Consider the following 17,581-nt stretch of genomic DNA (forward strand, 5'->3'; position numbering starts at 1 on the left):
TGATTCACTGTATTTATTTAATATTTGGCTTTACCTGTGAGATTTTTCCCTTTAATATATATATTCTTATTTCTGGATATGGCCTGTCCTTTTCTGCTTAAAGAAGTCCCTTTAACATTTTTTATAAAGCTGGTTTAACGGTGATGAACTTCTTTAGTTTTTGCTTGTCTGGTAAACTATCTCTTCTTCAATTCTGAATGATAACCTTGCTGGGTAAATTATTGTGTAGTTTTCTTTCTTTCAGAACTTTAAAGATGTCCTGCCACTTCCTCTAGCTGGTAAAGTTGTTGCTGAGCAATCAGCTGATAACCTTATGGAGTTTCCTTTATATGTAATTCAGTTTTCCTCTTGTTTCCTTCAAGATTGTGTCTGTATCTTAAACTTTTGCCATTTTAATTACAATATGTCTTGGTGTAAGTCTCTTGGGTTCATCTTTGTTTGGAACTCTTGTGCTTCATGGACCTGGGTGTCTTTTCCTTTCCCAGCTCAGGAATTCAGCTTTAAATATAGTTTCTGTTCCTTTCTCTCTTCTCCTTGTGGGATCCCTATAATGCTAATACCTGGGTTCTTGATGTTATCCCAGAGGTCCCTTAAACTATCCTCGTTTTTTAAAATTCTTTTTCTGTTCTGATTGGTTGATTCCCATTGTTTGTCTTCAGGATCCGTTCTTCTGTATTAGCTAATTTCTTCTAATGTGTTTTTCATTTCAGTTATTGTATTCATCAGACCTAGTTGGTTCTTTATTATACTTTCCACCTCTTTGTTGAAGTTCTCCCTACGTTTTTCTATGTCACTCTCAAGTTTGGTGAGCATCTTTATGATCATTTCTTTGAATTCTTTATTAGGCAAATTACTTATATCCATTTCCTTAGGTTTTTCTTTTTTCTGCAGATTTTTCTTGTTCTTTAATTTGAGAGATAATTCTTGCATTATTTCATTTAGTTTGTGTCTATGTTTGTTATATGAATTAGATAACATAGCCATCTCTCCCAGTCTTTGAAACGTGGCCTTATGTACCAGGGTCCTTGGTGTAGGCTGTGTTTGTCTGGTGATTTTGGTCAGCCAGAGGAGCCGAGCAGGTGGAAAGTGTCCTGGACACTGGCCCACTGAGCTGAAATGGCTCCAGGTGGGGAGGCCAGGTGCATGTAGTAATGACCTGTTGATCCTGTTTGCTCCCGTTGTTTGGGACTGAAATGGGTTTGGGTGATGTGTCAGGTACACTCTGCAGTTACCTAGCGGGTAGGCCAGAGCACCTGGATAGAGCCCCGCCCACCCTATGGAGGCAGAGGGGGGTGTAAGCAATGGTGCTTATTGGCACCTCCAACCAGGGATAGTTCCCAGTGTCCAGAGAGTTCCAGTGGCTCCCCAGGCTTCTCTATAGAGTCTCTCTCTTGTTTGTTGTACAGAAAGTGATCTTATGTAGAAGTGACCTCTGTGCAGGCTTTAGTGCCAACTTGGAGCCCAGCAGGGAGGCCAGGTGTCTGTATCACCCAGCTGTTCCAGCTTGCTCCCTTTGCTGGAGACAGAAAGGACTGGGCAGCAGAGCTGGGAAAGCTGCTGTGATTTGCAGGCAAGCCAAAGCGCCTGAACAGAGATCCCGCCTGCCCTCAGGCATTCAGAGGCACCTCCAGCCATAGAGTTCCTGCCCTCCCAGAGGGCTCCTGTCGCTTTCCCAGCCTTCTCCATTCGTTTGTTGTTTGTTGTTTGTTGTTGAGAAACTGTTCATTAAGCCCTTAGCTATCTTGCAGGAGTAATTATTCTGTATATATGTGTACTGGTATATTTGAGTTTGCTCATGGGAGGGGTTGAGTTCAGACCTCCTATGCTGCCACCATCTTGGACTTTTTTTTCTAGTTTTTAAATGTGTAATGCTAAGTGGTTTATTTGAAGTTTTGTTTGTTTGTTTCTTGAGGTAGGCCTGTAATGCTCTAAACTTCCCCCTTTGTATTGCTTTTGCTGCATCCCCCAAATTTTGGTATATTGTATTTTTATTTTCATTTGTCTTTATCTTTTGATTTCTTCTTTTATTTCTTCTTTGACCCAATAGTTGTTTAGTGGCATGTTGTTTAATCTCCGCATATTTGTGATTTTCTCAGAAAATATGTATGGTATGATATCAGTCTTCTTAAATTTATCGAAGATTAGTTTCATTATTCAACATCGGGTCTTTCCTTGAGAATGTCTGTGTGCACTTGAAAAGAATGTGTATTCTGGCATTTTGGGATGTGAAATTCTATAAATATTAAGTTCATTTAACCTGATGTGTCATCTAAGGCCCATATTTCCTTATTGACTTTCTGTCTGGATGGTCTATTCATTGCTGTCAATGGGGATTCAGTTGCCTACAATAATTATATTTTTGTCAGTTTCTCCCTTTAGGTCTGTTAGTAATTGCTTCATATATCTTGATACTTCCAGGTTGGGTGCATACATATTAATAAGTGTTATGTCTTCTTAATGAATTGTCTCCTTTATCCTTATAAAATGTCTATCTTTGTCTCTTGTTACCTCTTTTTTTTTTTTAATCTTAAAATCTGTTTTGTCTCATAAGTACAGCTACACCCACTTCTCTCTGGGTGCCATTTGTTTGAAGCATCATCTTCGCCCGTTCACTTTGAGCCTGTGTTTGTCTTTGTAATTGAGCAGAGTCTCCTGCAGGCAACATATAGTTGAGTCTTGTTTAAAATCCATACTTCTACTTTGTGCCTTTTGATTTGTGAGTTCAATCCATTTATAATTAGGGTTTTTAATGATAAATGAAGATTTACCACAGTTATTTTACTTTAAAAATATATATTTTATTGATTTTTTACAGAGAGAAAGGGAGAGGAATAGACAGAAACATCAGTAAGGGAGAAACATCAATCAGCTGCCTCTTGCACACTCCCTACTGGGTATGTGCCCGCAACCGAGGTACATGCCCTTGACTGGAATCGAACCTGGGACCCTTGAGTCCGCAGGCTGATACTCTACCCACTGAGCCAAACCGCTTAGGGCAACACAGTTATTTTATCCTTTGTTTTCTTGTTGTTCTTATCTCCATTGTTTGTTTTCTCTTGTAATTATTTCTGCTATTTTAGTTTGACAGTTTTCTATGATTTTCTTTTTTTTTTTTTTTAAATATTTTTATTGATTTTTTACAGAGAGGAAGAGAGAGGGATAGACAGCTAGAAACATCAATGAGAGAGAAACATCGATCAGCCGCCTCCCGCACACCCCCCACCGGGGATGCGCCCGCAACCAAGGCACATGCCCCTGACCGGAATCGAACCCGGGACCCTCCAGTCCGCAGGCCGACGCTCCATCCACTGAGCCAAACTGGCTTCGGCTTCTTCTTTTTTAATGTTTTATCTCAGCTCTGGATTTTTGTTTTGTGGTTACCATTAGGATTGTGCAAAATGTCTCAAACATACAGTGCTTTTTCTTCTGATTGTCTCTTCATTCACCTGTACCTATTCAATCCTCTTCCTCCTCTTTTATCATTTTGTTGTCGCAAATTATCCCTCTTTATGTTGTGAACTTGTTACCTCCAGTAGTTACAATTATTTTAATGCCCTTCCCCCCTTTAACCTTTATAATTATTTAATAAACTACTTTGAAATAGATTTTCAGTTTCCTGCTATCTATTAATCATCTTATTCAACGTTTTGTGTACTTTTGTGTTTTTGTTTCCAGTTTCAACATTTCTTTTATGCAGTCTTACGGTGGTAAATTCTCTTAGCTTTTTTTGTCTGGGAAAGCCTTTATTTCTTCTTAATGTCTTAAGGATAACTTTGCTGAATATCTTATCCTTTGCTGATGGGTTCCTCTCTTTCAATATTTTTAATATTTTCTTTCACTTGCTTCTCTCTTGCAATGTTTCTACTGAAAACATTACAGAAAAATCTGGTGATGATGAATGGGGTTTCCTTTTTCAGTTAATCTTTATGTTCCCTGGCTGCCTTAAGAATGTTTTCTTTGTCATTAATTTTTGACAGTTTGAATAAAATTAGAATTGAAGAAGGTCTTTTATTTTTCATTGATAGAATTAGGTGTTCTGTTAGCTTCCTCTATTCTAATGCCTAGTTCTTTGCATAGGCTGGGAAGTTCTCGTCAACTATTTCTTTAAGTAGGATCTCTGTTCCCTTCTCTCTCTCTCTTCTCTTTCTGGTATACCGTACCTGTTATCCTTATATTGCTCTTTCTAATGTAATCAGAGAGCTCTTTTATTTTTTAAATTTTAGTTTTCTCTATTCTTCATGGGTCATTTCTAGGTTTCTCTCTTCAAGTTCCCTAATTCTTTTTTTTTTTTTTTTAGTTTATTTTTGTAGATTTCAGAGAACAAGGGAGAGGGAGAGATAGAAACCTCAGTGATGAGAAAGAATCATTGATCAGCTGCCTCCTGCACACCCCCCACTAGGAATCGAGCCTGCAACCTGGGCATGTGCCCTGACCGGGAATTGAACCATGACCTCCTGGTTCATAGGTTGAGCCATGCTGGCTGGGCAAGTTCCCTCATTCTTTTTTCTGTCTGGTCTGCTCTGTTTCCAGTGCTCTCTGGTGCATTCGTTATCTCATTGATCGAGTTCTTCAGCTCCAGAATGTGTTCCTTTTTTTTATAGTTTGAATCTCTGGTAAAGTACTGCTTTTGCTCATTAATTTTATTCCTGAATGTATTGAATTGCCTTTCTGAGTTTTCTTGTATATTGTTGAGTTTCTTTATAATTGCAGTCTTGAATTCTCTGTCATGTAAACCACAGTCTTCCGTGCCTTTGAGTTTGGTTTCTGGAGATTTTTCCTTTTCTTTCAGTTACCCTGGTTGTTCATGGTATTTGATGGATTGTTTCTCTGTGTGTGCATTTGAGGTAGAGATCTTATGGCTCTGCTCCACCCTTTACAGTAATGGCTTCCCAGCCACCTCTAAACCCAGCTCTGCTGCAATGAGGAGGGCAGAAGGCAGATGCCTTTTCTAGGAAGGAAACTGCTTCTACCCCTCTGACCCTCCAGGTTGTAGTGTGAGGGCTGCAGCCGACTTCTCCCCTACTATTGTGCTTGCTCGCTGGAGCCAGGGTGGGCACCAAACTGCATCTGTGGCCACCGTCACTGTCCTTCCCCCATCCCACCTCCCCTCCTGGCCTCCCCCCATCCCACCTCCCCTCCTGTCCTTCCCCCATCCCACCTCCCCTCCTGTCCTTCCCCCATCCCACCTCCCCTCCTGTCCTCCCCCTATCCCACCTCCCCTCCTGTCCTCCCCCCATCCCACCTCCCCTCCTGTCCTCCCCCTATCCTACCTCCCCTCCTGTCCTCCCCCCATCCCACCTCCCCTCCTGTCCTCCCCCTATCCTACCTCCCCTCCTGTCCTCCCCCTATCCTACCTCCCCTCCTGTCCTCCCCCTATCCCACCTCCCCTCCTGTCCTTCCCCCATCCCACCTCCCCTCCTGTCCTTCCCCTATCCCACCTCCCCTCCTGTCCTTCCCCTATCCCACCTCCCCTCCTGTCCTTCCCCTATCCCACCTCCCCTCCTGTCCTTCCCCTATCCCACCTCCCCTCCTGTCCTTCCCCCATCCCACCTCCCCTCTTGTCCTTCCCCCATCCCACCTCCCCTCCTGTCCTTCCCCCATCCCACCTCCCCTCCTGTCCTCCCCCTATCCTACCTCCCCTCCTGTCCTCCCCCCATCCCACCTCCCCTCCTGTCCTCCCCCTATCCTACCTCCCCTCCTGTCCTCCCCCTATCCCACCTCCCCTCCTGTCCTTCCCCCATCCCACCTCCCCTCCTGTCCTTCCCCCATCCCACCTCCCCTCCTGTCCTCCCCCTATCCTACCTCCCCTCCTGTCCTCCCCCTATCCCACCTCCCCTCCTGTCCTTCCCCCATCCCACCTCCCCTCCTGTCCTTCCCCTATCCCACCTCCCCTCCTGTCCTTCCCCTATCCCACCTCCCCTCCTGTCCTTCCCCCATCCCACCTCCCCTCTTGTCCTTCCCCCATCCCACCTCCCCTCCTGTCCTTCCCCCATCCCACCTCCCCTCCTGTCCTCCCCCTATCCTACCTCCCCTCCTGTCCTCCCCCCATCCCACCTCCCCTCCTGTCCTCCCCCTATCCTACCTCCCCTCCTGTCCTCCCCCTATCCCACCTCCCCTCCTGTCCCTCCCCCATCCCACCTCCCCTCCTGTCCTCCCCCCATCCCACCTCCCCTCCTGTCCTCCCCCCATCCCACCTCCCCTCCTGTCCATCCCACCTCCTCTCCTGTCCTTCCCCCATCCCACCTCCCCTCCTGTCCTTCCCCTATCCCACCTCCCCTCCTGTCCTCCCCCCATCCCACCTCCCCTCCTGTCCTTCCCCTATCCCACCTCCCCTCCTGTCCTTCCCCCATCCCACCTCCCCTCCTGTCTTCCCCCTATCCTACCTCCCCTCCTGTCCTTCCCCTATCCCACCTCCCCTCCTAACCTTCCCCTATCCCACCTCCCCTCCTGTCCTCCCCCTATCCCACCTTCCCTCCTCTCCCTCCCCCATCCCACCTCCCCTCCTGTCCTTCCCCCATCCCACCTCTCCTCCTAACCTTCCCCCATCCCACCTCCCCTCCTGTCCTTCCCCCCATCCCACCTCCCCTCCTGTCCTTCCCCCATCCCACCTCCCCTCCTGTCCTTCCCCCATCCCACCTCCCCTCCTAACCTTCCCCCATCCCACCTCCCCTCCTGTCCTTTCCCCATCCCACATCCCCTCCTGTCCTTCCCCTATCCCACCTCCCCTACTCATTTCAACATGCCCACCTTCAGATGTGCTAATGCATGAATCTCTCAGGCATGTTTGTGTGTTGAGCAGGAGATCTTTGTTGAATTATAATTGTCTTGAGATCAATTTAAGAGGAGAAACAATGCAGTCTTCTCACTCTGCCATGATGCTGATGTTACCTCTCCCCATTTACTTTTAAAAACCTATTGCTATCTATACTTGAAGCATATTAAAGTAGTGTTTCTTGAAACATACTGTATAATTTAAACTTTTTCCATGTTAGTGTGGCTTTGTGCAGTATTTTTACAGGTACTTATTATTTGACTCAAATTATTATAGTGATACAATTTTAATAAAGAAGAAATAAGCAAAATAATTTTAACTAAAGATACTTATTTCCTTCTATATTTGATTTTCTTGAACTAGTAGATTCTGTGTGGTGAGCTGTTACCTCTGCATTTCAGATACTATGCCGTCATGGTGACCATGTTCTTCACTGTCAGCGTGGTGAACAACTATGCCCTGAACCTCAACATCGCCATGCCCCTGCACATGATATTTAGATCTGTGAGTACTGCTGCCGGAGTTGTGTTCAGATCAGTGAGCAGAGGCTGACTGTCACCTGAGAAGGCAAAGAGAGAGAAATGTGAAAGTGGATGATTTACTTTTATTTTTCTCAGGTCTTATGGGTGATTAATAAAAGGAAAGTTAACATTTCCCGGAGAAACAGATTTTAACTTTTAATTTCCTTCATCTGGTTGATTTTATATTCAAACTTGCTATGACTGTTCTTTAACTTATTTCTCATCACTTTCTTTCTTACATAAAATTAATTTCTAGTAAATGAAACAGACCCTTTTTTCATTTCTGTGTGTGTGTGTGTGTGTGTGTGTGTGTGTGTGTGTTAATCCTCACCTGAGGATATTTTTCCATTGATTTTTAGAGAGAGTTGAAGGGAGGGAGGGAGTGAAAGAGAGAAACATCGATGGGAGAGAGACACACCAGTTGGTTGCCTCTCTATACATGCCCCGGCCATGGCCGGGGATTGAACCTGCAACCCAGGTATGTGCCTTTGACCAGGAATCAAACCCACAATCCTTCAGTGCTCGGGCCCACACTCTAACCATTGAGATCACAGGCCAGGGCCAGACCCTTCTCTTTCTGATTTTTTTTTTTTTAAATCAGAGACTTGAGATCATTAAATAAAGGGCAATTCTTGATGGAGGCATGCTTCTTCCAAAGCAGTAGAGGATTTTTCTTTGCCTCATGTATGGTGAGAGATCTGTGTTCAGTATATGTATAAGAACAGTTTTCCCTGGAGGGCAGAAAAGACTTCAAGGGAAATAGAGTTAGGGTTGCAGAAGAATACAAAATGAGTGAGGATTAGAATTGTAACATTTTGGTGTGGTCTGAGATTTTTGTGAAATCAAATGTGTTATTCCTAAAAGCACTTTCCAGAGCTAATTGTAGTTACTAAGATGACCCTCAAAGCATTGAGCACATAATAGACTTTCAGTAAGTACTTGATGATGAACAGACACCTTTCCAGAGAAGAGAGAGATCTCTGCACAACTTCTTTCATTAAAACGAGGGGGGAGGAGAAACATAGTAAAAGCTCTTATAAATTAGATGGAAAAGTTGACAAAAATAAGCCTCTAGTAAGCTTCAGCTATGAGTAGTTATTGAGAATTGATCATTTTTATCTTCATTGTCATCTTTGAAAAGGCGTATTTTGCAAGATAGATTTTTATGGCTTATACTTGTTGCCATCATAAGAACACCTGGACCTTACTAATTATTCATCCTAATCTCCTCCTGCCCAGCTGTTTTCCCCTCTTGACAATGTTCATTTTTACCTTGAATTATGTTGTCTTTCCCTAGTGCACTAAAACTTTCTCTTGTCTCCTTTTACAGGGTTCTCTAATTGCCAACATGATTCTAGGAATTATCATTTTGAAGAAAAGGTAAACAATGCACTTTTATAATTTATGTATAGGAAGCATATTCTTGGCCCCACCTATAAGCTAGGCACGTGGATTCCTTTGCTCCTACTGGAGAGAGCGCGCTTCTGGCCCTCTTTGTTTCCGAGTTCTCTCTGTGGCAGTGACGTGCATTCCTGAAGCAGCTGACCAGGCAGGGGTCCCACCTGTGCAGCAGTGTTCTCTGTCGAATTAGCTCTTATCATCATTGAGTCCTTAGATCCATCCTAACCTATGAAGCCAGTCGATTGAGAACTTCACTGTCCCATGTGGTCACCAGAAGCCACATGTGACTATTCACATTTAACATTTAAATTACTTAAAATTAAATACTTAGTTTCTCGGTCTCACTGGTCAGAACTTAATTGCCCAGTAGCCACATGTGGCTGGTGGTGACCGTATGGGAGAGCCCAGTATGGAGCCTTTCCAGCCTCGTCGTTGTGAGGGACAGTGCTGTCACAGAAGGTGTTCATCCGGGCAACACAATGAGCGAAGGACTGATCGTGCTTCGTACAAAGAAAATTCTCAATAAAGCCCAAATGGCCTGGAAGATAGAATGAAAAGTGTCAGAACTGTTTTATGTGACTGTCACCAATGGAATGTCATGTCTGGTTTTTTGGTTTTTTTTTTCTAATGAAACAATCTGTTGGTCCACAAACGTTTAGAAACTATTTTAAGCAACACCAAGAAAGGGTGTGTGTAGCAACCAGTGGGCACCCTGATCCTTGCATGTGCCGACTTACCTGGGCTCTGCTGGTGATTTGTACTCTCAGGCACCATCCACTGAAAACATCCTGTGGCAATGGGTACCTGTGCCTTCCTAATGTGTTCTTGTTCTTATTTCTGCAGATACAGCATATTCAAATATGCTTCCATTGCCCTGGTGTCTGTGGGGATATTTATTTGCACTTACATGTCAGCAAAGCAGGTGGTAAGAATCCGTTTACAAATCATTTATATTCACTGCTTGCCATGGGGCCCGGGTACCAGGTACTTATTAATGATACAAAGAGGGGAGGGGGAAAAGGTAGCAAACATTTCCCTTGTGTCCAGGCCCATTGCTCGTGGTTCTGGTCTCTGTACCTAGTGTTTTTTTTCTTATTCCCTAGACGTCCCAGTCCAGCTTGAGTGAGAATGAAGGATTCCAGGCATTTACATGGTGGTTACTAGGCAAGTATGCTAATTACAATAATGATAATTGCCTCTGCAGTTCTGTTTGCTGAATTTTCTCCTAAGGGATATGTTTCTTGGCAAGAAGCGTTAGCTAAACAAATGATGCCACAGGAGAGAGGCACCTGGGATCATAAATCTGAACCGCAGTGTTCAAGAAGTGACAGAAAGGAAATGTCGAGGTCATGGTGGTGTGTTCTGTGACATGGACCCGTGTTTCTCTTGGTTGCCATTGATCTAGGAAGAAAAGTACCTGCCTGCTTCCCAGCACACTGTGGGTGCTTGGCTGTCATCCGTCTCTTTATGACCTACTAGTAGCCCTGTGCACGAATCTGTGCGCCAGTAGCTCTCTGTGGGGCCTGGCCACTCCACGCCCGCTGCCCAGAGGCGCTCTGGCCCAGAGGCCCATCCACGGTTCGGCGCGGAATGCTTGCCTCATCGCCAGGGCGACAACACAAGCGTTCCGCACCCCCACCAGCCACTCTGTGCCCGCCAGGCCGCTCACGCTGCCCGCTCTCAGCAGCCATCCCCCTGGGACTGGGGGACTCAGGCAGGGCTGAGAGGACTGGGCGCGCCATCTTGTGGCTATGGGCGCTGCCATCTTTATGACAGAGTGATGGTTAATTTGCATATTACCCTTTTATTAGATAGGATTACTGAGTATAGACTTCTTCAGAAGGTCATGTTGTAGCAGTGGACTCTAAAGGGACCCATTTCTAAATCTTAGATGTATTTTCTTCAGAAGTTAGCTGTTCCATGTGGCAGTGTTCCCAGACTTGACTGGTCAGCAGAATCTCTGGAATTGTATCTCTGTGAAAGTAATGAGACAATTCCTGTAGGGCTTGGCCCTCCCATTGTGAGATACAGAGGGGAAGCTCTTCCCAGGTGCTTTCAGGGCTAGCAATGACAGGTTGAGACTGACCAGGCGAAAGAGAAATAGCAGGGAAGGAACTGTATTCTCCTTGCTTCTTGGCTTTGAAACTTTACCCCCCTTCAGATTGCCATTCCTAACACAGAAAGATCTTTATGAGCTATTAGAAGAACACTTCATCTATTAGGAGAAGTTTGCAAAGGATTTGAACGTACCATTTATGGAGGAAAATATTAATGTCCTATAATTTTATGTTCAGCCTCTAACTAGTCTAATAATCAAAGAAATGCAACTTGAATCCAAAATGCAGTATCTTTATTTTTGATCCATTATAATGGCAAGATAATAAATGATTATTCTCCTTGCTGCTGAGGGTGGAATAGGACAACCATTTTCACATAAACTGTTTACAGTATAAATTGACATGCCTTTCTGGAAAAAAGTGTATGTATTGAGTTTTTAAAATGCCTACAACTTTTGACTGAGTAATTCCACTTATGAGAGTTCATACTAAGGAAATAACATTTTAAAAAAGAGTTACATATACGGATGTACATTGATTTTAATGAAGAAATAATTGGAAGTCATCTAACCATTCTCATATTGTAAGATAGTTAAGTACATCCACATGAGAAGAGTAATATGTAGCCATTAAATCACACTTTTGAAAAAATTTTAATAAATGACCTGAAGAAAAATCCAGAAAAAGATCCTGAAAAATGCAAGACATAAAACTCTGTACTCATTATGATCCTGGCTTAGAGAGATGTAGAAAGCTATCAAGGACTGGATGGTAATATTATGGTTGATTTTTATTTCTTTTTTAAGTTTAGTGCATATTCTACAGCTAGTTTGTAATATTTGTCGTATATGTAAACTGTCAATAAATGTTGTTTAACAAAGTATCTGGAAAGAGCGCATGCAGGTGTCTTGTAACCCGGCCTTTGTTTTGTAGGTATCGGGGCGCTGACGTTCGCGCTCCTGATGTCCGCGAGGATGGGCATCTTCCAAGAGACTCTATACAAACAATTTGGGAAGCACTCCAAGGAGGCTTTGTTTTACAATGTAAGCAATTTCTTGAACCTGGGAGGATAAAATTACTGAGTTATTATGCTATTGTAATGTGTGATTTCACATGTAACATGCCATCCTGCTGAGGTAGTTGAAGGATCAGTTTATCATCCAGTGAAGGGCTATGGGCCCACAGGCTGCAGTGCCTTTCGTAGGCTGCTGATGTGCATCTGAGCCACAGCCCTCTACACAGGTGGCCACGGCCAGTCTGCGTGAACATGCCAGGAGCCACCGTGCAGACCAGGAACCTGACCCCAGTGTTCCTGCAGATGCACCCAGGTTCAGACTAATCTGGAAACCTGGAAAAGGAAACTAAGCTGCAAACACTGCATGCCCAGGGGAATATGTGCAGGAGGCCATTGAGAGGGTTGGGGAAGATGGGCGAGAGGAGGCCCTCAGATGGGCTTCAGTCATTTTATGGAGAGTTTAAATAGCAATAATATATGCTTCGGCTTCTGTGTTTTAAGCTGCTGGTCTAGAGCCTTCTCCTCTTCCTCCTCCCTCTCTCCTCTTGCGATAATGCCCAGAGCAAAGCCCCTCAAGGTCAGGGTGAGGTTCGGTAACTCGGGGATTCCTTCACTGCCAACTTTTTGTACTGAAGCTGCAGACAAGCAGTTTGGCTTATTAGTTGGAACTAGAGTACCTGGCTGGGAATGTAAAAATAACCACTCCATTTGGTTCACATTTTTCTTTTAGTACAGTAAGTGGCACATGGTGACTTCTGAGTAAACGTTAGCCGTGATTCCTTATTCAATTATTGTGGTGGTGGGTTGGTGTCAAGTACATTAATCTTTGTTTATGTGTTGTTTCCTCTTCCTCTTCAACCTCTTTTCATTCTTGTCTTCGTTTATTTTTTTCCTGACATTGTATTGTTCTCCAGTCTCTTTTCCTACTACTACTGTTCTAAACAGTCTGAACTCTGCCTCCACATTCCTTTTGTTGTTGTTGTTAATCCTCACCTGATGATATTTTTTTCCATTGATTGTTAAAGAAAGTGCAAGGGGGGAGAGATAGAGATAGAGAGACATCAATGTGAGAGACATACATCGGTTCCTCCTGCACCTGCGCCAACTGGGGTAGGTATCAAACCCGCAACCTAGGTACATGCCCTTGACTGGAAATCGAGGTGCTCGGGCCATCGCTCTAATCATTGAGCCATACCAGCCGGGACCTGCCCCATGTTCTTTATTATTTTTAAATCCATTATATTTGCTTAACTATTCTCAAAATTAGTAAAACGTAACAAATCTTTGGACACAATGACTGTGTGTATTCCCTTTTGTTGTGTGTGTGTGATGATCATCACAAACTCCATAGGGCAAGTACGGTAATTTGGGGGTTATTGTGCCAGACAGTGTCAGGTCGTTAGAAGCACTGGGTATATTTAACTTAGTCTTATTTGCTTTTCTTGATTGCTTGCCAAGCAACTTATAAAACTACTCATTATTCTGTCCTGTGCTGCATTTCAATTTATGTGAAATATTTCTTCCCCTAGCATGCCCTTCCACTGCCTGGATTCATCTTCTTGGCTTCTGACATTTATGACCATGCAGCTCTTTTCAATAAGTCTGGTGAGTTTGGGGTTACTCAGTAGAATTGCCTGAGAGCTTCCAAGGCAAGTTTCAGTTTTCCGCTGGACTTGACCACTGATGTTTTTATGCAAGTCAACAGGCCCACTTAAACCCTCCCCATTCTACCTTCCTGGATTATAGTGCCATTAATCAGTAGTTGCAGCAGCAAAAGCGTTTGCAGGTGTTTCTCAATGATTTGCAAGAGAAGTAAGAGACTATGTATCTTCAAATTTTCTGTTTTGCTTTGGAATTGTGTGTTTGCATTTGAATGTGGAAGGTTTGCTTTTCAAGAATGCAAATAAATAGTCCTAGCACACAGCAGAGATGGGAGCCTTGGGGAAGAGGAAGCAAAAATGGTGACAGGTTAGAGCTTACAGGAATAAGCAAAATTAATTCAAAAGTCTACAGCATTAGTTAGCTATTACTTTTTAAAGTAACTAATAAATTAGCTATCAATTGCCAGTTAACTTGAAAGAAATTACTTATATGATCTGATTAGCTACTAAAAGACAGTGTTATATAGACAAGTGAACAAATAAACATCTTATAACATAAGGCTTGATGTGCTCACCTCTAAAAGTGTACTTTGTGGAATGGTGGGAGGCGCCCAGTAAACATTTGCTTGCTCTGAGCATGAGCTGTGAAGTTGAACTGCTCTCTGAGTTTGCAACGTGGCCTCTCCCATTTTGTCCACCCAAAAATACGTGTGTGAGAAAGTTTTTAAGGCTCTGAATTACCCATTTCTGATTTTTTTATTGAGGTGTGATTGACATACAGCTGATTTTTGACACATGGTTTTCAGAGTTTCTGACAGTCCCCACATAGCAAAGAGCTATTTGAGTAAACACACTATCAAATTCATTTTGATTTGATTACTAGAATGATTCTTCCAAAAGTTGCAGTGCTGGGTACTTATACATTTTTATTTTTTAGAACCTGCCTTTAACTTTTTCAGAATCATCCCTAAGTTAAATATACATTTTTTTCTCTTCTTGACTTTTAGCGTCTGGAACCTATTATCCTTGATTTTTTCTAAGAGAGTCGAATATCCATCTAAATGTTTTATATCATACTGATTGTCTCTTTCCTCAGCAAATTGATACAGTGGATCTCTGAAGTTATTAAACAGTAATAACATTTGTTAACTTTCTTTTCATTTCAATACTTGCTGAGTGTTTCAAAGAGAATAGAATCCCAGATTATTGGGATTTCTCACTAGTCCAGACATACAGTTATCTCTTTATCTAGATGGCTTTTAATTTTTTTGCAAAAGAAAATTAATGTTCTTTTTCTAACCAGAACTCAGCATCACCTTTGGAATTTCCTAAGTTATGCTGTATATTTCAAACTCAAAAAACAAGTTAGCAATATAAAAGAAGTGACCCTGAGAGGGTTGTTATGTCCTTATTCTTGTTAATCATGGGCATTTTGTTTCCTCCCAGATGTTCAGTGTACAAACCTAAATATATAAAACATAAGAATGTATTTAAAAAGTTTAACTTCCATCACCTTACACATCAGCTAATTTCATTTTACCAGTTTCCTTCCAGACACTATTTACATAAATTCTTATATCGTTGTAACCCTTGTATAGATAAAATTTATATTTCCTTTTTCACTTTCATTCTTAGTTTTTTGTGTGACTATATATAGTCCTTATATTTTAAATAGAATGTACATACAGTGCCTCATCTAGTCAGAGCAACTTTGCTTACACACACATTGCTCTATCATTGGACATTTAGATTAATTCAGAGTTTTTCCTAAGAATGGGTATCAATACTTTTATGCCCCCTTAATAAGAATTGTGAAATTGATTTTTAAAAAGTCAATTTATACTACCACCAACTGAATGGCTGCCAATTCCACTTTTACCTTGCCAGATTAGAATATTATTTGTAAATTTTTAGTTGCTAATTTAATAGATATAAAATGCTACAGCCTAGTTTAATTTAGAATTATTTGATTACTAGTAGGATTGACAGTATTTCCAAATGGCATTTAGTTACTGGTTGTCTTTTCTCTGTATTGAGATGTTAAGACCATATCATTTGAACTTCTCTGTGATTCACAGCCTTTCTCTGTAAAGTGGAGTCCTGTTTAGGTGAATGGTAAAGAGTTTATTTTAAACTTAAGATAAATTCTCATTTGCTTTAAGATAGCAATGCAAGGACTCTTGAGGCTGATAGAGCCTGGAATCAAGGCAAGTAAAGTGGTGTTTGGTCCAAATCTATTTGCAAGGGAAATAATGTCGTTATCTCTATTATGTTCAGTTTGTTCAAAAAGATGAAAACTTTAGCTGTCAAAAGTAATACAACTATCTCCCCTCTTAATCTCTGCAGAATTATATGAAGTTCCGGTTGTTGGTGTGGCAATGCCCATCATGTGGTTCTACCTCCTCATGAATGTCATCACTCAGTATCCTTCGCACTCCTCTGCCGCGTGGTCTTCTCTGGCATGGGATTGTTTATTCCTCTGACAGTTCAGTGACATGAGTTTCATTTCTGCTTTGATCTGTTCTGCAGTAGTAGGAGAAAGGCCCATCCATTGAGCTCCCTGTGGAGGGCCAAAGGGATGGTAGTGGGTGCCGAGGCCAGCAGGCCACAGGGCACTGTGAAGGAGGAGCTCGGGGTGCAGGTGTAGAAGTCAGTGGGTGATTAAGAATTAGTATATGACATGCATGCTCTGTGATTTCTACCTGGAGTTTTCTAGTATCCTGGGACATTTCACAAGCTGCCACAAAATTCTGAAAGAAATTCCAAATGAATTAAAACTAAAATAATGCTTCTTTTGAACGACCTTAAGTCCATTATAAAAACTGTGAAGTCCTTGGAACTGATGAGATTGACTTCATTCCTCTCGCTTCACCTCATAGATTTGCCCTACAGAGTTCTTTTTTTGGAGAAAGGGGTGGGAGGACTGGGGACCAGATCAAGTAAAGGTAGGTGTGATGACCGTTACTGAGAGTGTTACCCTCTGTCATTCCTTGGGTGGTGGCCTTCACTGTGAACTGTGGGAAGAATCCAGAATAAGAATAATGGGAGGTTTTAGGCAGTTTGAGTTGGGACCCACAATTGGAATGGCAGGACAGGAATCTGCAGAATGTTCTATCAAGGAGCCTCAGAGCCGCCATAGCCAACCCCCGAGTTTCCTGGTTCTTAGAACGAACATTTAAGCCAAGAGCCAGGCCAGAAAGTGCTCCCCAGCTGATCTCTCAGTAATCAGAAAACTACCTTAACCCTGTCTCTCCAGGTACGTGTGCATTCGGGGTGTCTTTATTCTCACCACAGAATGCACCTCCCTCACCGTCACACTCGTTGTGACTCTACGCAAGTTTGTGAGCCTCATCATCTCCATCTTGTACTTCCAGAACCCTTTCACTGTGTGGCACTGGCTGGGCACCTTGTTTGTCTTCATTGGGACCCTCATGTACACAGAGGTGTGGAACAACCTGGGCATCACCAGAAGCCAGCCTCAGAAGGAGGACAAGAAGAACTGAGGCCTGCCTGGGAGACCAGGTCTGGCTGCCATTTCTCTTTTGTTAATGAGAATTACCCCCAGCACTGAACCACCACGTACCAGAGACTCCTCAGAGGAGGGCACTTCTCAGATTTCACATGGCTTCACAGACCAACATGTGTGGACTCTGAACAAAAACCTCTCGACCCTGAATTAGAAAAAAGAATAGTTATCTACTATTGAACAACCATTTGTTTACCAAAATATACAGTACTGTACTTGTTTATTGAGTCCCAGAGCTACTCGTTTTGTATCCGTGGTCTTGCACAAGGCTATCCATTTTGTTGTTGTTCTGATTATTCTCTGCTTATAACCACCATTATCTCGTGTCCTCGTGCTTTGGTCTGTCACCTTCCACTTTACAATCAGTCAGATGTTCCTGGCATCATCGTCAGGCACAACTGAGTGACCAAGTGAAGAGAGACACTGGTGACACGGGCTGGACTTCGTGTTGGGAATGAGGCAGTGGTCTCTGTGAGCTGAGCCCTGGTGACAGTGGAGCAGGACAGGTGGGAACCCTTTCAAAGTGTATAGGTTAAGTCTTTGAAAGCCTTCTTAAGCAAGAAGGTTGAACTCTGCCTGGCAATTCTAATACAGTCATAGGCTAGTCCTAGACTCTCGATTCCAATAATTACAGGCTATTGTTGTTCCTTGTGATTAAGCCCCAAGAGCAGTGGTCAGCAATCTCATT

General features: G+C 42.9%; 1 protein-coding gene across 1 annotated transcript in view; it reads left to right on the plus strand.

Moving 5' to 3' along the window:
- Window positions 1-17,116, plus strand: part of SLC35B4 (solute carrier family 35 member B4) — a 43,277-nt gene extending 26,161 nt beyond the window's left edge. The window contains exons 3-10 of the mRNA XM_008150515.3: window positions 7,174-7,276; window positions 8,624-8,673; window positions 9,538-9,619; window positions 9,798-9,858; window positions 11,685-11,794; window positions 13,296-13,371; window positions 15,714-15,789; window positions 16,624-17,116. Coding sequence (XP_008148737.1) covers window positions 7,174-7,276; window positions 8,624-8,673; window positions 9,538-9,619; window positions 9,798-9,858; window positions 11,685-11,794; window positions 13,296-13,371; window positions 15,714-15,789; window positions 16,624-16,870 — 805 coding nt within the window. The 3' untranslated portion in view covers window positions 16,871-17,116. The remainder of the gene's footprint in view (window positions 1-7,173; window positions 7,277-8,623; window positions 8,674-9,537; window positions 9,620-9,797; window positions 9,859-11,684; window positions 11,795-13,295; window positions 13,372-15,713; window positions 15,790-16,623) is intronic.
- Window positions 17,117-17,581: the final 465 nt, after the last annotated feature.

Source organism: Eptesicus fuscus, chromosome 14 (assembly GCF_027574615.1).
Source record: "Eptesicus fuscus isolate TK198812 chromosome 14, DD_ASM_mEF_20220401, whole genome shotgun sequence".
Taxonomy (NCBI): Eukaryota; Metazoa; Chordata; class Mammalia; order Chiroptera; family Vespertilionidae; genus Eptesicus; species Eptesicus fuscus.